Source organism: Gorilla gorilla, chromosome 8 (genome assembly GCF_029281585.2).
Source record: "Gorilla gorilla gorilla isolate KB3781 chromosome 8, NHGRI_mGorGor1-v2.1_pri, whole genome shotgun sequence".
Classification (NCBI taxonomy): Eukaryota; Metazoa; Chordata; class Mammalia; order Primates; family Hominidae; genus Gorilla; species Gorilla gorilla.
Window position 1 is genome coordinate 98,730,883 of NC_073232.2, and position 19,950 is coordinate 98,750,832.

The 19,950-nt window shown below is 54.6% G+C and overlaps 1 protein-coding gene across 2 annotated transcripts in view; it reads right to left on the reverse strand.

Moving 5' to 3' along the window:
* Positions 1-8,127, reverse strand: part of GRID1 (glutamate ionotropic receptor delta type subunit 1) — a 765,377-nt gene extending 757,250 nt beyond the window's left edge. The window contains exons 1-2 of one of the 2 annotated variants that reach the window (XM_031015574.3): positions 7,645-8,127; positions 5,290-5,445 (exon numbers count right to left, since the gene is read on the reverse strand). In XM_031015574.3, coding sequence (XP_030871434.1) covers positions 5,290-5,445; positions 7,645-7,723 — 235 coding nt within the window. In that variant the 5' untranslated portion in view covers positions 7,724-8,127. The remainder of the gene's footprint in view (positions 1-5,289; positions 5,446-7,644) is intronic. The other variant, XM_055353886.2, reaches the window with a different exon arrangement.
* Between the last annotated feature and the right edge of the window lie 11,823 nt (positions 8,128-19,950).

Genomic DNA, 19,950 nt, shown 5'->3' on the forward strand with positions numbered 1-19,950 from the left:
TCGGGAGGCTGAGGCGGGAGAATAGTGTGAATCCGGGAGGCAGAGCTTGCAGTGAGCCAAGATCATACCACTGCACTCCAACCTGGGTGACAGAGAGAGACTCTGTCTCAAAAAAAATAAATAAATAATAGGGAGATTATCTGGGATTATCCAGATGGGCCCAATATAACCACAAAGGTCCTTGAAAGAGGGAGCCAAGCAGAAGAGTCAGAGAAGGAGATGTGATGACAGAAGCCAGGTCAGCATGAGAGGATGTGAGAAGGCCTTGACCCGCCATTGCTGGCCTTGAAAATGGAGGAAAGGGCCAGGGGCTGAGGAATCCAGCAGTCTTTGGAAGCTGGAGAAGGCCAGGAAACTAATCTCTCCTCCAGCCTCCAGAAGGACCCAGGTTTTAGCCCAGTGAGACCCGTGTTAGGCTTGTGACCTGCCAAACTGCAAGAGAATAAATGTGTGTTGATCTAACCAACTAAATTTGGGGTAAAATTTGTTTCCGCACCACAAGAAAACTAACACAGCTGAGAGGATGGGAATAAGGGGTCTACAGGCATCTTTAGGAAGACACGGACATCACACTCAGAGAGCCTCTGACGGTGTCTGGTGAGGCTGCCAGCAGGACTGCAAGAGCGTGGCCTCGATGGGACCTACAATTCTCTATAATTCTGAATGGAAGCCAACAAAGATGCCGGAAGCCATCAGAGCTAGGGATGGGGAGCCTCTAGCAGAATGTCTAGCTACCAGTGTGGCCAGTGAGGGGCAGGGTGACCACCTAGGAGGTAACGGATATAAACTGAGCAAGGCCTCCAGATGGGCACCAACAAGCTCTCTGTGTTTCATTTTTATTTTATTTCATTGTTTCATTCTGTGAACCACAAGCTATTCTTGGTAATTTTTATGTCTTCCTAGAATCATTTTGTGCTTATGATAACTAAAAGGAATATTGCCTCTCTTGCATGCATTCCTTTTTTCTGCCTCTTTCCTAAACTGTTATCCTTCCACACTGCGACAGGTATATCTACAGCATATCCAATAACTCTCATCTTTTACTCACAGTAAAAAGTAATGCTGGGAAATGAGAAGACTCGTGCTCAGCCAGTTCTTTTATATAAATTATATGCATTTATATAACCTCCTACTTGAGCAAGCACTTTACAACAATCTGAAATTTTTTTTATTTAACAAATTAGGATCTCTTTTAGTATCTAGAAGACAAATGTTCACACTATTTGTTAATATAGACTTTGCCAGCTAAATCTAAGATGCAACATTTTAGAGATTTAAATGTCCTTTCTGTGTTATTTGCTAACTTTCAATCCTTATCAAATGGATATTTTATTGTGTGATCCATTGTTTTCCATATATTGACCAAATGTCCTAAAAGGCAGTGCTTGTAAGGAGCTTGTTAAAAGTCATCCTGAAGAAATTGTAAGTATAAATCTTAGGACCAACATATCCAGGCCGAGTTTCTTGTTTTGTTCAGGAATATTTGATTCTGCATATCTCAGCATAAATAGTTCCCTTTTTTAAAAAAAAAGTTTTGAATATTGAGAAATGTATGCAGTTACTAGAAGTAATGTTTACAAATAGTTCATAGTGATTTCAGAAAAGGCCAATGATGTTAAATGGGAAAAAATAACAGGATATAAAACTGAACAGAATGGGAGCTCTCAAAATGTATAAAATACAGTGGTGGGGGGAAGACTAGAAGGAAATAACACTAGTGCAATTCAGAGCAATTTGTTCTGCCTCTTGACACTTTCCTGTACCTTCCACATTTTATATAATAAGCACACATTGCCCTTTTTCTTTTTTATATTTTTATATTAATACATGCTCATTGCAGCAATGCATTTCTTTTATAATCAGGGAAAAAAGTAAGAGCTAAAAATGAAAAGGTCAGTTTAGGTCCTCTCTCAAGGAATTCACTAGCTTAAAAAAATAATGTAGCTGAAAATATCAACGGCCTCAAGAGAAGCTGAGATGGATTCACAGTTGGGTCAAGGAACGGAAAGGGAATTACTGTTTACAGAACACCCACCGCAGGCCTTATGTAGATGATTTACACATGTCTCATCTCATTTAATCCTCACAATCCCATGAGGCAAATCCTATGATTATTCCCTTTGAACGGATCTGGAAACAGAAGCTCAGAGCAGAGCTCCAGGGTCACACCATGAGTGAAGACAAGCAAGATGGGAACTGAAACTCTTTAGGCTCCACCAAGCTCTTATCACTGCATGGCACTGCCTCTCAAACCAAAACAGCGACAGCACCACTCCACTGAGAGGTCACTGTGGGTTGTCCAGTCAATGATGGAGATCAAGCCCCCATCTGCCTTTGCTCTCCATCCCTGACCACTCCGCTACTAAAAGTCTTTTTCTTTCCTACTCAACCTGTATCGACAACCCATGTCCTGCTGCAATGGATGTCCAGGCCCAGCAGTGAGATATAAGGCATTCATCAAGCAGGGATCAAACCCAGTGATGGAAAAGTACCCCACAGAGTACATCCAAGGAAGGACATCCAGAGAGCTGAGCACCTGCAGCAGAGCCCCAGGCAAGGGAAAAGGAGGCTGCTGAGCACTGCTCTGCCCCTCGCAGAGGCCTTCCAGGGCAGGCTCCTCCCATCCCTTGTAGGCATCCAAGGGCTATGCAAGGTCACAAGATAACAATGGATTTCAGTCCACCAGACTCATAAAATGAAAGTACATGCCAGCTTTCACCAGCACAAACTCTCTGGGCAGCAGGCAGCCCACCAACAATACCTGGCCAGTGTCTCTCTCCCTAGACAACTGTCAACCAAGAATCTAACTCCCTAGTTCCAGACATGCAGAAACACTCACTCTCACACCCCACAGAGACTGTGTCAGTCTGCCATCCTTGGAGCCTGACACATTTTTCCAGCTATACAAACAGAGAAACCAAGACCCAGAAAAGGCCCCTGGGTGGAACCTTTGTCCCCAGGACAAAGTTGCTTTGGGGCGCTTACAGGTTGAATCACCCATAGCTATGTTTTGTTTGGCTTGTACTGTGTTGTTTACATTATTTTATTAGTTGGCAATAGCTTTAAATCAAAATTTACATTAAGGTCCAGATTTGGGGCTCCTCTTAAAAAAATAAATCAGCACATCTACAACAGTAGGATTTTCACGCCCAATGGCAAAATCTGTTAAAGCTGTGTGACAGCTTCTCCTTTTAATGGAGATGACCTCTTCAGACCCTGTACTCCAGGAGCCACAGGAACCAGCTGCCCGGTTCATCCTTGTGTGTTACCTGCATGAGGTGGCAACCTTGTGCAAGAGCATCATGTTTAGTCCCTGGGGAACTTCTGATGGGAGTGGACGGGCATCATTCAGGGGCAAAATGAATGAGCTTGGATACTCAACACTGCAGAGGGGAGCCAACAGAGGTGTGTCACCAGACGTGGAACACAGGCAGGGTCCCCACCACACTGTGAGCTCCTGGGTCCAGGAAATATGTGCTTCCAAACTGTGGCTTCAGCTCCCAAGCACAAAGAATGAATGTCAACAGAGATGGGGTTTGTGGAGCCAGTGTCAAGGGAACAGGTGGCACTGTGAAAGTTGTAGCTTGTCACCCCAGGTCCCCACCCCATTTAGGGTTCCTTCCGCTAAGAAGGCCCTGCCCTCCCCTGGCTGGAGCCCACCCCAAGCACCTGCAAGGAGCTGTGATAAGGGCACACTGAAAAGAAGTCCAGAAGCAGGGGGCGTCTGGAGACAGAAACTGCTGGTGGGACACGACCAGACACCAAAGAAGGGCAGGAATTCCTCTTCCCTGTACCTCAACAGACATCTGAAAATGGACATCTGTCACAGCTGGAAGCAGCAGCTCCCATAATAGGCAGTGTTAGCCTCACCCCCCCCCCTAAAAGAAAACACTTGGGACTCCCGGTTTGTAAAACCACCTCAAGAAATCCTTGGACCTTCAGTCCCCAGAAGTAGTCCCCGGTCCCTGCCCCCAGAGCTAGCCCCTTTCCTTCCTCTGCTGCACCCAAGAATAGGAAACCCCCAGAATTCCTCCTTCCAACACAACGACCTCCCCAACACCAGCTCTGACCCCCCAGACCCAGGCCAGAGCCATCATCGAGGCATCCTGTCCTTGCAGGCACCGGGGAGACTAGCAACCCATGTGTACCAAAGCAGCAGGAGGACTCTGGGCTCACGGGCTTGAGGAGAAAGCACCAGCCAGGAGCTCTTAGCCAGCCCACCTCCCACTACACCCACTGCCCCCTCTACACTTCTCTACCAGTTCCTCCAGCAAGGAATCCCTTCATCCTGCGCCACTAACTTGCCTCAGCATTGAGGGGCGCTGGCCCCAGAGTCCCCATGGTTGCGGGGAGCAAGGCAGAGGGAAGGAGAAGGGACTTAAGCCGGGTAAGTGTCAGAGGCGGAGCCTTAGGCCTTAACCAGGAATCTGGAGGCTTGGAGAAGGAACCAGGGTTCCCGAGCTGAAAGGTTGAAGGGGAGGGACTAGCAGAGAGGAGGGAAAGCAGAGGGGGTTGCTGTCGTGAACGCCCTCGCCTCGCACCTGTGGCGCCTGCCGCGGGGCCCGACCGGAGGCAGTGGCTGTGGACAAGGGCCGCCCCGGCGTAGGCCAGGATTTCCCCGCAGCCGGACCGGCCCAGCTCCGCTCCTTTCCTGGGCGAACAGCGCCCACCTCCGGCCCAGGCGGCGGCGCATCCGCCCGCGGCGCGGACAGCGAGAGAAAAACCGGCTCCTCCAAACCTGGTGGAGGAGCGCTGCAGAGAAGCGCCGGGCTGAGGCTCTGGGGGCCGCGGGGCGCGAAACGCCGCGCCTACCAGGTTATGCCCGGGAGGAGACAGGTCGGGCTCCAGCCGCTGGGCGCTCCTCACCTCGAAGCGAGGAAAACACCGGGCCACTGAGATCAGGGGAGGTGCGCCCAACACAGGTACCCGGCACGCAGACACGCCCACCCCCAAACACAGAGAAACAAAGACGGCCCCGAGCCACGCACGCCTGCGCAGCCCGCGCTGGGCGCACACCCGCGCCCACACAGCCCGAAAGGCGCCACGCAACCCGCAAGAAGACCAGCTCCCCGCGCTCGCAGGCTCTCCGTGCCGGCCCGCAGCGCAGAGCAGTCCCGGCGCCGCTGCCTAGGTGGGCTGGGGAAGGCGCGCCACCGCGCGTGGCACCGTGGCTGCCGAGGAACAGAGGGTGCCCTGCACAGCCCAGCTTGTCCCAACCCCTCCGGTGCCCACTGCTGCGACGCCTCGCAGGCCGTGTCCCAGTGGGCCCTGGGCACAGCGGTCACTCACCTTCCTGCACAGCCTGGAACGGGTTGTTGGCCTCGATGACCTTGATGGAGTAGGTGATCTTCTCGCTCTGCAGGATGTCATCGTTGAGGCTCAGGTCGGATACTGCCAACTGGAACACCCTGTCGTCCTTGGCCGCGTTCTCCTCGAAGATGGCACCTGGAGGAGAGAAGGGATCAAGACCGGACCTGGACAAGAACCCTCTCCCCGCTTCCCTTGGCCCGAGGGTCAAGGCACTCGCAGACCGATGATTGCCAGGTGGTGGGAAGTCTGAACTGGGATTTCAGCTTGGCGCGGTAGATTAAGGCTCTCCCATCTCCACCTGCACAGGAATATGTTCCCCTCCCCCCACCAGCCCTCAGCGCACACGTGCACACAGTTGATATGAGTTACACATGCACATCCCACAGGCTGCCACCAGGTCACACTCGTGTCTCACAACCAAGGCACCACATGTCCTAGCCATGTCCCACACAAGGGACTAAGCCAAGCTGGGGTGGCCCCAGGCAGCGCCCAAATGCCTTGACATGGTTCCATAAATCCCATCCCAGGAGCCAGGAAGTTCCCCGAGAGGGTGGTGTCCCCCACCCAAATCCCAGGACAGAATGATGGGTCCTTTCTCCATGCACGTCCCCTGCTGAGTGGAGCTGAGCGAAGCAGGTCTACAGTTGGCTTTCCTGCGCAGAGGTGTCTTCCTTATGCAGGGGCTTCGGATGGCCTGCAGCTTGGATGACTGTGACGCTGCCCGGCCTGGCGCCCTGAGCTCAGCCTCCTACTCTCCATCCTTCCCCACTCCCATTTCCTGTATGTCTGTCGAGGGGAGTGGGGGAAGGGGGCTGTGTCCTAGGCGCCTCCACGTTCAGATCTAGCGGAGCTGGGGGTCCCAGAAGGAGCTGCTCTTGAAGGGCTTTCTAGAACCGCGGACAGCTCCTCCAGGGCGCCCTCCGGCTGGCGCTTTGTGCGCCTAGCACAGCTTCCGCGGACCCCGCGCTTCCAGCCGAGATCAGTGCGACCAGCCCGAGCCTAGTCCTGCAACCTGGACAGCTCTGGAGTCAGCCACCCACATCCCGCCTCACCAAGCCTCGAGGGTCCCTGAGGTCCCGGAGCTAGGCCCAGTGATCCCTCGAGCTGGGGGCTGGGTAGGAGGAGGGAGGCCCGGATTCCTCACTACACCCGGAGCCGGCGCCGCAATGCTGACCGCGAGACCCGCACCCCTCCAGGGCGGGAAGCAGGTTTGGTCAAGGGCCCCTGAGGAGGAATCGTAGCTCTCCGAGCCCAGGCCTAGTCCTCACCACCCACCCTCCCCCCTTGTCCCATCCTCCTCGCCTTCAACACCTCCCAACCCCCAGTTTCCCTGTGCTCGCTGGTCTTTCCCAACTTCCGGAAAGACGACTGCGGAGGGACTCCCCCAAAGCGACCGCTGTCAGCCCCCCAACTCGGCCCAACTTCCCGAGATTCCTCCCGTGTTGCTCCCAACTCCCACCCACTCCCCCTCGGCGCGCCCACTCCCCCTCGGCGCGCCCCCTCCTCCTCTGCGCTTTCATCTTCTCTCCCGGTTCTCTCTCTCTATCCATCTCTTCCCGCTCAGCATCCCCCTACCCCCCGCTGCCCACGCTTCTTCCCTCGGCTCCCACCACCCAGACCGTCTGGGCCCCCAAGACTTGGACCACGCAAAACTCTAGGACTGTCCAGGATGGGGATGCAGTCGCCACAACCAGATACACACGCACTCACACATACACCAAGGGCTACACAGACACACACCGGAGAAGCAGGCAGACACTGTGTCCACTCAGGCTGACAGACAGTCGTGCACGCACCAACACACGCTCAGATGGCCCCACACACCCCAACACCCTCTCACAGTAACACCGACACCGTGCCAGGCGCACACAGCGACACACGCTGACAACACGCACCCACACACATTCACACACGGTTCCGGTCCGGCCTCTTTGATCATGCCCTGCCAACTTGGCGAGACCCCGCTGTGCCTCCCCCTGCCCCCCGCTGCTCTGAGCTGCGCAGAAGGGCCCTCCCGACCCGCCGACGGCCCCGCTAAGGGCGCGGGTCTCGACGCGCGTCCATCCCGGTGTTCCCCGAAGCGTCGGCCCTAAGTGTCGGTAGAGGCCGCGGGGCCCCGCGCGGAGATCGGAGCCCCGGGGAGCGGCAAGCAGCCAGCGGGAGCGCGGCGCGGCCCATGCACAGCTCCTCCGCCGGGCGGCGCGGCGCGGCCCTTCGGGGGAGCACCGCCCGCCGGGCCCCTCGGCCCAGGGAAACGCCAAGTTTGGACGCCGCGCACCCCCTGCCCCGTTGGGGCCCCCGCCCAGCCTCGGCCCGGCCGCCAGCCGCGCTCACCGATGTGGATGATGGAGTCGGCCCGCACCGACACGCACTGGCATATCCAGGGGAGAAGCCACAGCGTCAGCGCTTCCATGTCCCCCGGGCGCGCGGCTCATCCGCCCGGGCCCGGGGCGAGGCCGAGGGCAGCGCGAAGCGGGGAGGCGCTGGTCCCGGTGCAGTCCCGGGCCGCTCCCCGGGAGAGCCGAGCCCGCCCGTGCGTCTTCCCCCGCGCGCCCGCCCCTGCGCCCTGCGCCCGCCCCAGCCCAGCCCAGCCCAGCCCAGCGCGGTCGGGCTCCCGCTTCGGCTCCGGTGGCGGCTGCGGCGGTGCTGGCAGCTTGAGCCCAGGCCGGCGCGGCGGGGGCGGCCCGCGGCTGTGGCAGCGGCGCTTCCCGCGGCTAGAGCGGCTTCGGGGGAGGCTGAGGCGGTGGCAGCGGCGGCCGGGCCGGCGTGGCGGCTCTGGGCTGGCTGTGTGTCTGAGCCCCGGCGAGGAGCGAACTGCGGAGGACGCCCCCTCCCCTCCCCCTCCCCCTCAGCTCCGCTCCCCCTCCCCTCCCTGCCCGCCTCCCTCCCCTCCGCCCTCCTCTCTACCACGTGACTGCAGAGCCTCAGCCTCGCCGCGCGGCTCTCGCCTGCTCGCGGCTCGGAGGGGGCGCCGGGTGCTCCACGCTCCCGGCCCGGGGGACGCTCGGAGACCGGCACAGCGGCGGGGACCGGCCTGGGCTGCGGCGCGCCGAGCTCTGATGGTTCGGGCCTCCTTCTCCGGTTCGCCAGGGGCGGGAGAACGGAGGAGGGCCGGCCGCTAACTGCCCTCGAGGGGCTCCCGAAGCGCCCTGGCGACCTCAGCAGCCGCGCGTCTCGGGTCATGTCCCCGGACGAAACAGACCGTTCCTCGTGGAGTGGGACCTGGGGAGCAAGAAGAGAGACCGGGGCGGGGCGCCGGGCCAGGCCCCAGGACAGCTGGGGAGCCAGAGGGGGCCGGCCGCCGCGAGCATCTCAGAGTAGAGCCCGGGCCGTGGGCTCGAACCCTGGCTGGCCGAGCGAACCTCGGCGGGCGCCCATCCCCCGCTCCATGGGCAGCGCGCTCAGCCGGGAGTCGGGCAAGAGGCTCGGACTCTGAAGCCCAATTCATGGCCGGAAACCGGCGCAGCCGTGACCGCGGCGCCTGGACGTGAGGAGCCTTCCAAGCGGCCGGCGGGCTCAGACTCCGACCCTGCACGGAGCTTTCATGTGCGAGCCCGGGCGAAGAGCCCGCTCCTCGCGGCCACAGCGGAACAGGGCTCCCTCCGCCTCCGGTGCCTGCCTCGGGCCGGCCACCACCAAAGAGAGCGTTAAGCTGTTGTGGGCTCGTGCCTGAAAGGGACTGGGCTCCATGTGGCACCCCCAAGATTTCGAGGAGACAGCTGAGCTTCCTGGGGTCTGGGACCTGGCAGAGCCTCCTTCGAAAGCTGCTCCTCCAGCAAGCCTGGGAACGTCCCCGGGCCCTGTTGTCCGGAGAGGGGCCCCAGGACTCCCGCCACGCACCAGGGGGAGAGGCTCCCACCACAGCCCTTGCCCAGAGCTCCCAGCGCAGTGGGCGAGGCAGACACCCAACCAGGTCATCTTTTAAATGTTGGGGGGGGACTATGAATGAGCTGTGTATGCTCAGATGCCTGGGCTCTGACCCAGCCTGGGAAGAAGAGCAGGGATGACTTCCTGGAGGAGATGACAGTTGTAAAGACTGAGTGGAGGTTCCCAAGGGAGAAAATAAGGCTTCCAGGCATTGAACAGTGGTGAACCAAGGCAAAAAGAAAGAAGTGTGTGTCTATATGTCTGTCTGTCTCTCATGTGGCCAGAGCCAAAGAGTAAGCATTGGTAGATTTCACTTTGGAAAGAAAGATTGTAGAGGATGGGCTGTGCAGAGGGGGCCAGTGGAGGCCCATAGCACTGTGAGGGAACCCTGGGTGGGCCAGCTCAGCTGGGCAGGGACAGCCTGTTGGAGCAGAGAAGCTGGATTGCAGAAGTATCAAGGAATCCCATGAGCCAGCAAGGTGACTTCCAGGTTAAGGAGGCCAGGGGGCAAGAAGAGAGGAGTGGTCATATGTCATACTTGCCCATGGGAGTGGCTGAGTGTGGTCCTACACACACACACACACACACACACACTTCTTCCAAAAACCTGTCTTAGGGTCCTTGAGTAGTGAAACCTGACCCACCCCGCATCTCAAAACCCTCTACGCCTCTAATTCTCATTCCTGCAAAATTCCACCATTCACTGGCTGAAATGCTGTAGGGAGAAGAGAAATAAATGATGAGTTTTCTGTCTCCACCTTGAAAGGATGGTGGGTGTGGTCTTGACCTGAAGTCCCTGTGGGTCAGGGACTCTCCCCAGGCCTCCTGTTGTTGGGGGTTCTCCAGTGTGTTAGTACAGTGGGCATGTGATACACCCAGTTAGAAGTTTTTCTTTGATGTATGTTTTGCTAGGTGTAGGTAGCATGATTTCAGTGGGATAAGTATTAAGACCTCCTTCCAAGTATTAAGAAGACAACCCACCAACACATAGTTTTGGAATAATTTCCATCAAGTTCCAGTTTGGATGATGAGGTGGGTGATGAGGTTCCTGTGGCTTGGCATCTGAGGATCATGACTCAAGGTGGATCTCATCTGGAAGTTGTTGACCTGGGGCAACCTCACCTTCTGTCCTGGGTGCCTCCTTCCTCTCCAGCTTCCAGGGTGTGTGGTAGTCTGCCATCCCCATATGCTCATTCCCAGATCCTCACCCTGGGTCAGTCCACTCAGCCAAGCCAGTTTTCCTATCCAGGCTAGAATCCCCTGGACACCTTTTGCGTGGTGACTGTAGGCACTTGCTCAGCTCCTGTTCCTCACAGAGCTGGAAGGCAGGCCCAGAGACCACTGGGGACCTGTACAGGCTCACCTTGAGGCAAAATGTGTTTAATCCTCTGCCACCTAAAGTTGGAGTTGCCAGGTTCCAGGGGCATTGGATGTTATTGGTCAGTTGCTCAGACTCATCAAGCCCTTAACAGTTTATTGCTCCTGGCCCAGCTATTCTTGGCCCAACACCCTTATCCCTAATAGCCTCTGGGGCTGCAAATGCTGCCTCTCCAAACCAGGGGAAGCAACTCTACCCAATGAACAAGTTCACCCCTAATGCAAGAATCTAGCTGGAGAAGATAGATTAGAAATCTCTGGGTCATATGACACACATCCACTTCAGAGAGAGAAAAACTGAGGCCCAGAGAAAGGCATCAGGTGAGTTGCTGGCCAGCCCAAGGCTCAGTCCTCTTGGTTTGCTCTTCACTACACAAAGGTGTATTCACAGAAATTAAAACTGAGTCAGTAAATCTTTCTTTTACACAAGCTCAGCCAGCACAGGTGACTGCTTTTTCTAAAGAGTTCTTCAGTTTTACTGATTCTAATTACTTTTCTTTAGCACTCACCACATGCAGGCACTGTGCTCACCACCTGACATCTTACCGAGGAGATGGTCATCCCATTTTACACACAAGGAAATTGAAGGAGGGTGCAAAAAGATAAAACTGGGCTCATCAGGAATCTCAACTGAAACAACACTGGATGCTAGTAGTTGGCCACAGAAGCTGTAGGTGAAATGTCAAGGCAGAGAGAGGCCTCAGTGGTCTACTTGGAAGCTACAATCATTGTGACTTAAAGCTTTGTCATTCCAGAAATGCAGACCTTTCCTTTCTCCATTGCCTTCTTTCTCACCCCATCCAAAAGCTGGACTAAGGAAAGGCCAGCTGGAGTCCTGGCCCTCCAAGTGACCTGCCTCCTGGGCACAATCCTGAGGAGCTGCCTGCCTGATGTGGAACCACCAGTGCCCAACCCCTGCAGAAGTGCCCCTCCTGAACCATGCGTCTCCAGGGAGGGCCCAAAAACTCTATCTTCCTCATTCCCTCCTCAGCACAGAGCCCACCAGTGATATGGAAGACGATTCGACCCAGGCCCTGCCGGCAAAGAAAGATCAAGTCCAAGCCTGGGGAATTCTCTGCAGGCTTTGGCATGGAACCCAGCTGTCCCGTGTACACAGGGTGGAGGCCAACCCAGGTCTTAAGGTCAAGCCCCCAGGAAAGAGTCTGTAGGCATCTGGGAAGGGGTCTTGCTGCCAGCCTTATCCGTCACTACAGGCTCCAGGGAACCCACTTTCTGCCAAGATCCAAGCTCAGAAAATATCACTGCTGCCTTCCTCTCTTAATCCATTGGGTTTTTCCTGTTTTCAATTTTTTCCTGGAGACAGGGTCTTGTTCTGTCACCCAAGCCAGAGGACACTGATGTGATCATGGCTCACTGTAGCCTAGACCTCCTGGGCTCAAGCAATCCTCCCACCTCAGCCTCCTGAGTAGCTGAGACCACAGGCACATGTTACCATGCCCAGATAATTTTCTTCATTTTTTGTAGAGGTGGGGTTTCACCATGTTTCCCAGGCTGTCTTAAACTCCTGGACTCAAGCAATCCTCCTGCCTCGCCTCCCAAAGTGCTGAGATTACAGGTGTGAGCCATCACGCCAGCTTTGTTTTTTGGTTTTTTTTTAAAACACCCTTGTTTATTGCTTATTTCATCTGTTCTCCCAGCGCTGTGTTGGCTCTTCAGTTGAATGTGAATTCTCTGTCTCTACTTTGTCTTCCTTACTACCCTTTCTTGCCAGCCTCTTTCATCTTATTTTTACCATTTCTCAGCTTGTATTTATTTTATGTGATCTTCTTTTATATTACTGTATTTTTTAGTTTACTTTTACTCTTGGTAGCCTCGTGGGTTGTTACTTTAAATTTCTCAGGCCAGCAATCTTTTGCATTGCTCATTCTATTAATTCGAGACTTCTATTGATTCATTCCTTGGTTTTCCCTAGGTTAGGGAGAAGGAAAATTCCAGCACCAGCTTGCCTCAGCCACCAGGGCAAGACCCACTGTTGTGCCCCTTTGCACCCTTCCCATGGCATGGTGCAGACACCCATGGTGGGCAGCCCAGGTGAGGGAGGGCTTCTGCAGGCCGGAGCCGTGCCCCATGGGCCAATGAGGAGAAAGGAAATCACACACCGTGTGTCCACCCTAGATAGGAATGCCTCATCTTTCCAGGGCAAGGACCTCTTTACCCCCATTATACAGTCAGAAAACTGGGACTCAGGACTGGGTCTTCAGTCTGCTTAGAATCAACTAGTCCAAAAAGTTACCTGTGTGAAAAACTGCTTCCTTTGCAAAAGCAAGGACCTCCAGAGGTCTCTTTCCTGGACCCAGGCTCTCCAGGCAGGATGGGTGGCAGGACTGAACAGCAGCTCAGGCTCATCTGGGGCTCTCATGCTAACATCCAGGATTCCCCTTGACCCCCTGGAGTCCAACAAGGTTCATCCCTTCCTTAGAACCCTGCAAAGGTCAAATAAGGCAAGCTGGAGTGTGCACAAAGGCATCTCCAAACGCCAAGGGAGAGCAAAGGAGAAGGAAGGCTCAGATCCCAGGAATGACCCCCAGGAGCTGTCATCTCAGTCCCAGGCCTCTGGGGGCAGCCTGTGTCTCACCTCCTGCTAAAGCAGAGATTCTCCAAGTGTGTGCCCCAAAGCCTGGATCTAAGAGGCTCTTCAGAGGAAGCTCGGGGCTTCTGAGGACCCCACTCCACGTCCATAGCCAGCCTTGCACATGGGCGCTCTGAGTCCACCGTTGTGTGGAGAATGGGCTTCTGCTGCTGCAGCTCACACATGTAAAACCACAGCCCTGAAAAGCCTGTCCCAGAGCCCACAGGCTGGCCCAGGCCCTCCCAGGAGACCTGCTGGGCTCCCTGCTTCCCAGCCCCAACGCCTGCCTGGGGTGGCTCTTCTCCTCTCCCTCCAACCTGGGCTCTGCAACTCTGCTGTTTTTGCACTTTGGGGACCACCCTATTCTGCAGGTGACTGGAAGGACTAAGTGGCAGGGTCCTGAATCCTGGCCTGTCTGACCCCAGGGCTGAACTCAGGCTCCTGTACCCTCAACAGTCACTGCCTGACTGTCCCAGAACATGAAGCGCCCCAGAGGCTCCTGCCCCTCCCACCACTGCCCAGGGCTCCTCCTGCCCCTGTCGTCTCCTGCTTTGGGTTCCAGGGCTCCACACAGGTTTAGCTGAGACCTTGAGCTGAGTTAAGGAAGGGAGTGTACATTGCAGGTGAAGGGAACAGCGAGAGGAAAGGTATGGAGGTAGAAGCAAGTAAGGGAAGGCTGTGGGGAGAGCAGCAAGGTGGGAAGAAGGAGGCAGCAGAGGGACCAAGGTAGAAGTTGACAGAATGGTCCTGGTGGGAGATGCTAAAGCCAGACATGCTCCTTCCCAAACACATCTCTACAGAGTGGGCCTGGGGTGGCATCATAGCAGCCAGAGACCTGCCAACCATCATGTCTTCAGTGGACATCCTGGGCAAGAGAGCCACCAATCCACAAAACGGAATTTAAACAGTGGAGTGAGAGGCCTTTGTCCCCTTTGCTACCAGGGAACTCATGGGAGACTGTCCCACCCTGGTTCTACACACAATGCTTTATGCCAGTCATATGTCCTCTGCCCTCCCCAGGAATGAGGCTGCAGGTGTCCACACATAGAGTGGGGCCTTGTTGCTCACCAGTCGCCCCCTGCTCCTTGTTTAAGATGAGATACCTAAATGTCAGCCTGCACAGCAGGCCAGGAGCTGCACAGACATTTTGTTCAATGGATGTGACAGGTCCACCCCACCACACCCCTCCTCATCCCATCCTAAGTTGGGAGCAGCACAGGGGCTCCCACCAGCCCACAGCCTTTCAGAGCCGAGTCCCCGACTCTCCCAAGGGATCAGGGATGGGGGAGCTGCATCCACCTGAAGCCCTTGCTCATCCAACAGAAAGCCCCTTCCCCAGACCCAGCCCTCCAGCTAAACGCAGCCCCTAATGGATCTGGGCACCCTATATATGGACACATCCATTTCCAAGAGCAGGTTATCTGGCTTGTAAACCTCCTCTTCCATCCGGCAATGAAGTGAAATTGTGATTGATTTTTCCTATCTGGTGCACCGTAGTGCATTTAGCACCCTATAAACCTAAATGGGGGAGGTACTACCTCCCAGGAGGCTCCTGGAGACTTGGCTTGGAGCAAGGGCTGCCTGGCACTCCTTCAGATGAGGCAGGGACATGGCAAAGGTCCTGAATCCACTGCCAATGTGCTAGGCAACCTTGGGCAAAGTCCCTGACTTGCCAGAGATCTGTCTGGAAAATAGAGAGGGACCCAGAGATGTCTTTTGTTTTTGGGCTTCGTTTCTGTTTTTTTTTTTTGAGACGGTCTTGCTCTGTTGCCCAGGCTGGAGTGCAGTGGCATGATCTCAGCTCACTGCAACCTGCACCTCCCATGTTCAAGTGATTCTCCTGCCTCAGCCTCCCAAGTAGCTGGGATTGCAGGTGCGTGTCACCACGCCTGGCTAATTTTTGTATTTTTAGTAGAAAAGGGGTTTCACCAGGTTGGCCAGGCTGGTCTCGAACTCTTGACCTCAGGTGATCCGACTCAGCCTCCCAAAGTGCTGGGATTACAGGCCTGAGCCACCGAGCCTGGTGGGAGCTTTGATATGAGAGAACAGAAGAGGGAGTGGGAGGAGGCAGAAGCCCCCGGGGAGGCTCTCAGGGAAGGAGGGGAACCTGCATATGCTTAACCCTTGCCAAGCACAAGGCCTGTGCCCCACGGCAGCACACACACCTCACTGTGGGGACAGGCAGTGGAAGGAGAAGGAGGTGGAAATGGGGAAAAAGGGCCTGCGGATCAGAGGCCGTCGGCAGGCCTGCCACCCAGGTCCTGTCACTGTCTCCAAGACCAGGGCAGATCAACCACCAAGGGAAAGGGAGGGAGAAGCAGCCTCAGCGGTCAGAGGGGAGGGGCAGGGCTCAACCACTGAGGAACATTCACTGTTGCCTGCCAAGTGCCTGCTCACGGCCTGTTGGTGATTGACTCAAGACTTTGTGAGAATGGGACTTTTATCCCCACTCTACAGATGAGATCATCAAGTCTCAGAGCAGTGGTCACTGAACAGTTAATGAAAAATAGCCCCCAATAGATGCCCACATTCTAATCCCCAGAATCTGTAGATGAGACCTTATTTGGAGAGAGGATTTGCAGATTTGATTAAGTCAAACATCTGCAGATGAGGAGATGGTCCTGGATTGTCCAAGTGGGCCCTAAATGCCATCATGAATGTCCATCTAAGAACGACTCAGAGAAGGACGACACAGAGAAGACCATGTGATCACAGAGGCAGGGATGGGAGGGGTGCAGCCCCCTGCCAAGGAACGCGGGCAGCCACCAGAAGCTGAAATTTCATACAGCAGCCACAGGAAATGAACACAATGAAGAGGCCAGGACGCAGACTAAGATTAGCCTGACATGGCCCACCAGCCCTGCGCCTCGGGACAAACCCCAGCTCCTTTTGGGAGAAAGGCCCCAGGGCCAGTGAGTCCAGCCAGCCCAGCATGAGCCCAGGCTGCGTACGCTCACCCCAGCAGCCACACAGCCCTCCTGGACACCAGCAAACAGAGAGTTAGGGCAACCAGCAAGGCAGCCAGCAGACAGGTAAGGCCCTCCCAGGGACAGCCATGGTCCTGCACTCCACCGTGTCCTCTGAGGACTGCACCAGCCTGCAAGGGCCTACAGGACCCAGGGGGATGGAAATTAGTGGGAGAGACCTGCAGGACCGCCGCACCCATAGGAGCTGTGTCTGAGCCCGGCTGCGACTGCCTGCCCTCTGCCCTCCATTCCCACATAGCAATCCACCCCAACCTTGTTTCTTAAAACACAAAAAGTGGTTTATTTCTTACACACAGAAGCTTGTTTTAATGTCTTGTTTGATTTAGAAAATGCCAGAAAATGTGAAGAAGAAAATGATGATAACCCATGACACTGCCTCCATGTTCTTCCCAAGTGGCCCATTCTGACCAATGAGACCTTGGCTGAAGCTCTGTTCACATAAAATAAAAGGCAGAGCCTCCGGAGGAGAAAGAGTTTGTTCCTCTGCCTTCCCCCTTCTTCCTGCTGGAAGGTAGACAGGAGACCCGGAGGAAAGCCTGCCGTCCTGTGACCTTGAGAAGCCAAGCAGGGCATGCACAGCCTGCGTTCCAGGAGGGCAGAGCAAGGCTGCTTTATCAGCCCAGGACACAGGAGCCAATCAGACCCTGGTCTTTATAAGCTTCTGCAGTGAATTTCTCAGTTTTTCGTAACTTAACACAAATCCTACCTGATACCACCAACCAGAAATAACTGCCGTTGACATTGTGATGCTCTTCTTCCCATCCTTTTTTCTATTCAGGTATAATTTTGAAAGAGAAACAGACAAAAATATTACTACCTGAAATTATTTTTCACCTCTTTCTTGCCTGTCTCCACCTATAGAAGGAAAGCCCAATAAGGAGGGCGATAGTATTTATCTTATTTACAGTTGTATTCTCAGTGCCTAAAAGAATACCTGGCATGTCTCAAAGATACTCAATAAATGTTAAATCAATTAATTAGTGAATGAATGAACATTTTAATGTAAGCATTCCTCTCTGCTATGAAATTCTCTTCCAAAAATGTGATTTTTTTTATGGCTGATCACAGTTCTATTCCATGGAGCTATCATACATTATTTAATTATTCATTTGCTATTGAATATTCTCCCCAATTTTTACCATTATAAACAGTGCTTCGGTAAAAAATACTTACACATGCATTTTCAGCTTTTATGCAATTATTTTCATAGTAGAATAAATACCTAGCAGTGGAATTGCTGGGTCAAAGGTTATGCGTCATTTAAGTCTCTAATACATAGTTCCAAAATTGCCCTCCAAAGCTGTTTTTAAAACCAGTCTACGTTTCCATGGGCAATTCATGAAAGTGTCTGCTTCTCTGCACCTTCAGCAACACTGAGCGTTATTCTTTGTTTCATTCTTGATAAATGAAAAATTGCATCTCTAAGTTGTTTTAGGGTGCATTTCCTACTCACTGGGAACACTGACTGTTCTTTCGCCAGTGTGTGGCTGTTTATGGGGTCACCTGAGGGTAGCGGCCTGCATCTACCATCATCTGTTGAAGGTCTGTGACCATAGAAGGGAGGGTCCCCTTGGCCTATGGGCCAGTGATCAAGCCTCTCCAGGAAATGTTGGGAGAGTAGACAAAGGCTAGACTTCTGGAGTCCACGAGATTTCCAGACTGGAATCATCTGGAATCATGGAGCTGACCTTCCTTCACAGGAGGCCGGGCCATCCCCGTGATCCCCTGCTAAGGGTCATGGTGGGCAGGACAGACACAAATCCTAATGTGGACCCAGAGCCTGGTGGTGGGGGGTGAGGGGAGACCTTGGGTAGGCCCAGGCGAGGACCGGACGTTTTTGGGGACTGGCAGGGAAGGGAAGCTAATGCCAGGCCCTGAGACCTGGAAGGCTGTTACGGACTCTGAGATGCCCAAGGGGGTTGAATAAGGAGGAAGGAGGAGCCATCCAGGAAGCAGGCTGAGCACAAGCAAAGGCCCAGAGCAGGTTCAAGCATGGGGTGGGCTCAAGGCCAGATCAGGACCACACGGCCCGCGCATCCTCTCCGCCACACTCCCTCCTCAGAGGCCGCGCGCGCCCGCATGCCCCGCTCAGGCCCTGCTCGTCCGCAACCTAATGAAGGCCGAGGTGGGGGTTGTCCAAACATCTCCCGACCCTCACTCTGTGCCTGACCTGGGCCGCGCCCTGAGCCACCGCGCAATTGCCCACATTTCACAGATCGGGGGATTGTGCACGGACCAAGAATGGTCAAGGGCCTCCAGGCCCCACAAGGGACCGAGAAATAGCCACGCGCGCCGGGGGTTTGAGGGCTGGAGAGCCTCATGGAAGAGGCGGTGGGGCGCCCTGCCCCAAGAGACCCCGGGCTGAACAGAGACAGCGGTCTCCGGCCCCCGTGCCCGCCCTACTGGGCAGACGGCTACACGGGCTGGTCTGCGGATTCCGCAGGTGACAGCGCGAGGGACGCAGCGAGGGCGCAGGCCCCCGCGAGGTGCGGTTCCCAAGCCCAATCGCCGGCGCCGCCCAGGAGCAGCCGCAGTGCAATGCTGCCCCCTGCCGGCAACCGCGGGAACGGGCCCCCGGCGCTGCCGAGCGAGCCGCCCCAGGAGAGAGGACCTGTCCCAAGGATAACCGCACCTCTACGTGGTCCGGAAGGCCTGCACGCTGATGGGCGGTGGGAAGCCTAACAGGGCCTGGTCTCAGTGAAAATAACAGCAATAGCCCACATTTACATAGCGTTTACTACGAGACAGGCACTATTTTAATGCTTTGCATACATTAACTCATGTAATCCTCACCCAATCCTTCACAAGGGAGGCGCTCTTATTATTCCCATTTTACAGAGCAGTAAATGGAGGCACAAGAGAGTTATGTAACATGCCCAGCTGGTATGTGGCAAAATAGGATTTGAACCCAGGCATTCTGGCTCCCCAGCCCACGTCTTTGAACTATCTGCCAGTCAGAAAAGCCAGTGGGGGATCCACTTTACACAGCCCAGCACCGCTGTGTAAATTCCTGCGGATTTCTAGAGCCCAACCCCCATGGTCAGCCCCTGCTGCAAATAGTAGGCAGGCGTCCCATAGCGTGGATCATTAACCATTCTCCGTCTGGACCACACATGGAGGGACTGGGACCCTGGATTTCCCAGGGGTCTGTTGGAGACTGCCTGAGCCTTCCCTGAGAGCCTTAAAAGGCCAGGATCCAAAGAGGTGACCCCAGTGTCCTCCTCCTCAGGCCATCCAAGATCCGAAGCAGGAAGAGGGCCTGGGTGAGCTCAGCTTTTGTGAAGAGCTCACTGTGTGCAGCATCTGTCCTGGCAGCCCCCAGTTCTTGCCGCTTCCCCCTCACCCTGATTCCTGCCAAAGTTTCAGGCTCAGCTCTGTCAAAACCGTAAGTCAAATTGTGACAGTCCTACTTAAAGCTCTTTACTACAACTCAACAACAAAACCAACCTGATTAAAAAATCAGGCAAAGGACATGAATAGACATATCTCCAAAAATGAGATATAAATGACCAATAAGCACATGAAAAGATGCTCAACATCACTAGTCATTAGGGAAATGCAATAAAAACCACAATGAGATACCACCTCACATCCATTACACACGAATCACAATCAATCAATAAATCAAGCAAGGATGTGGAGAAATTGGAACCCTTGTGAATTGTTTGTGGGAACGTAAGAGGGTGCAGCCGCTATGGAAAACAGTAGGCCATTTCTCAAAAAATTGAAAATAGAACTACCATGTGATTTTCAATTTAACTGAAAGGGTCAGAATCTCACTTAAAGAGTATATTAAGTGCAAAGTTCAAGGACAAGTGG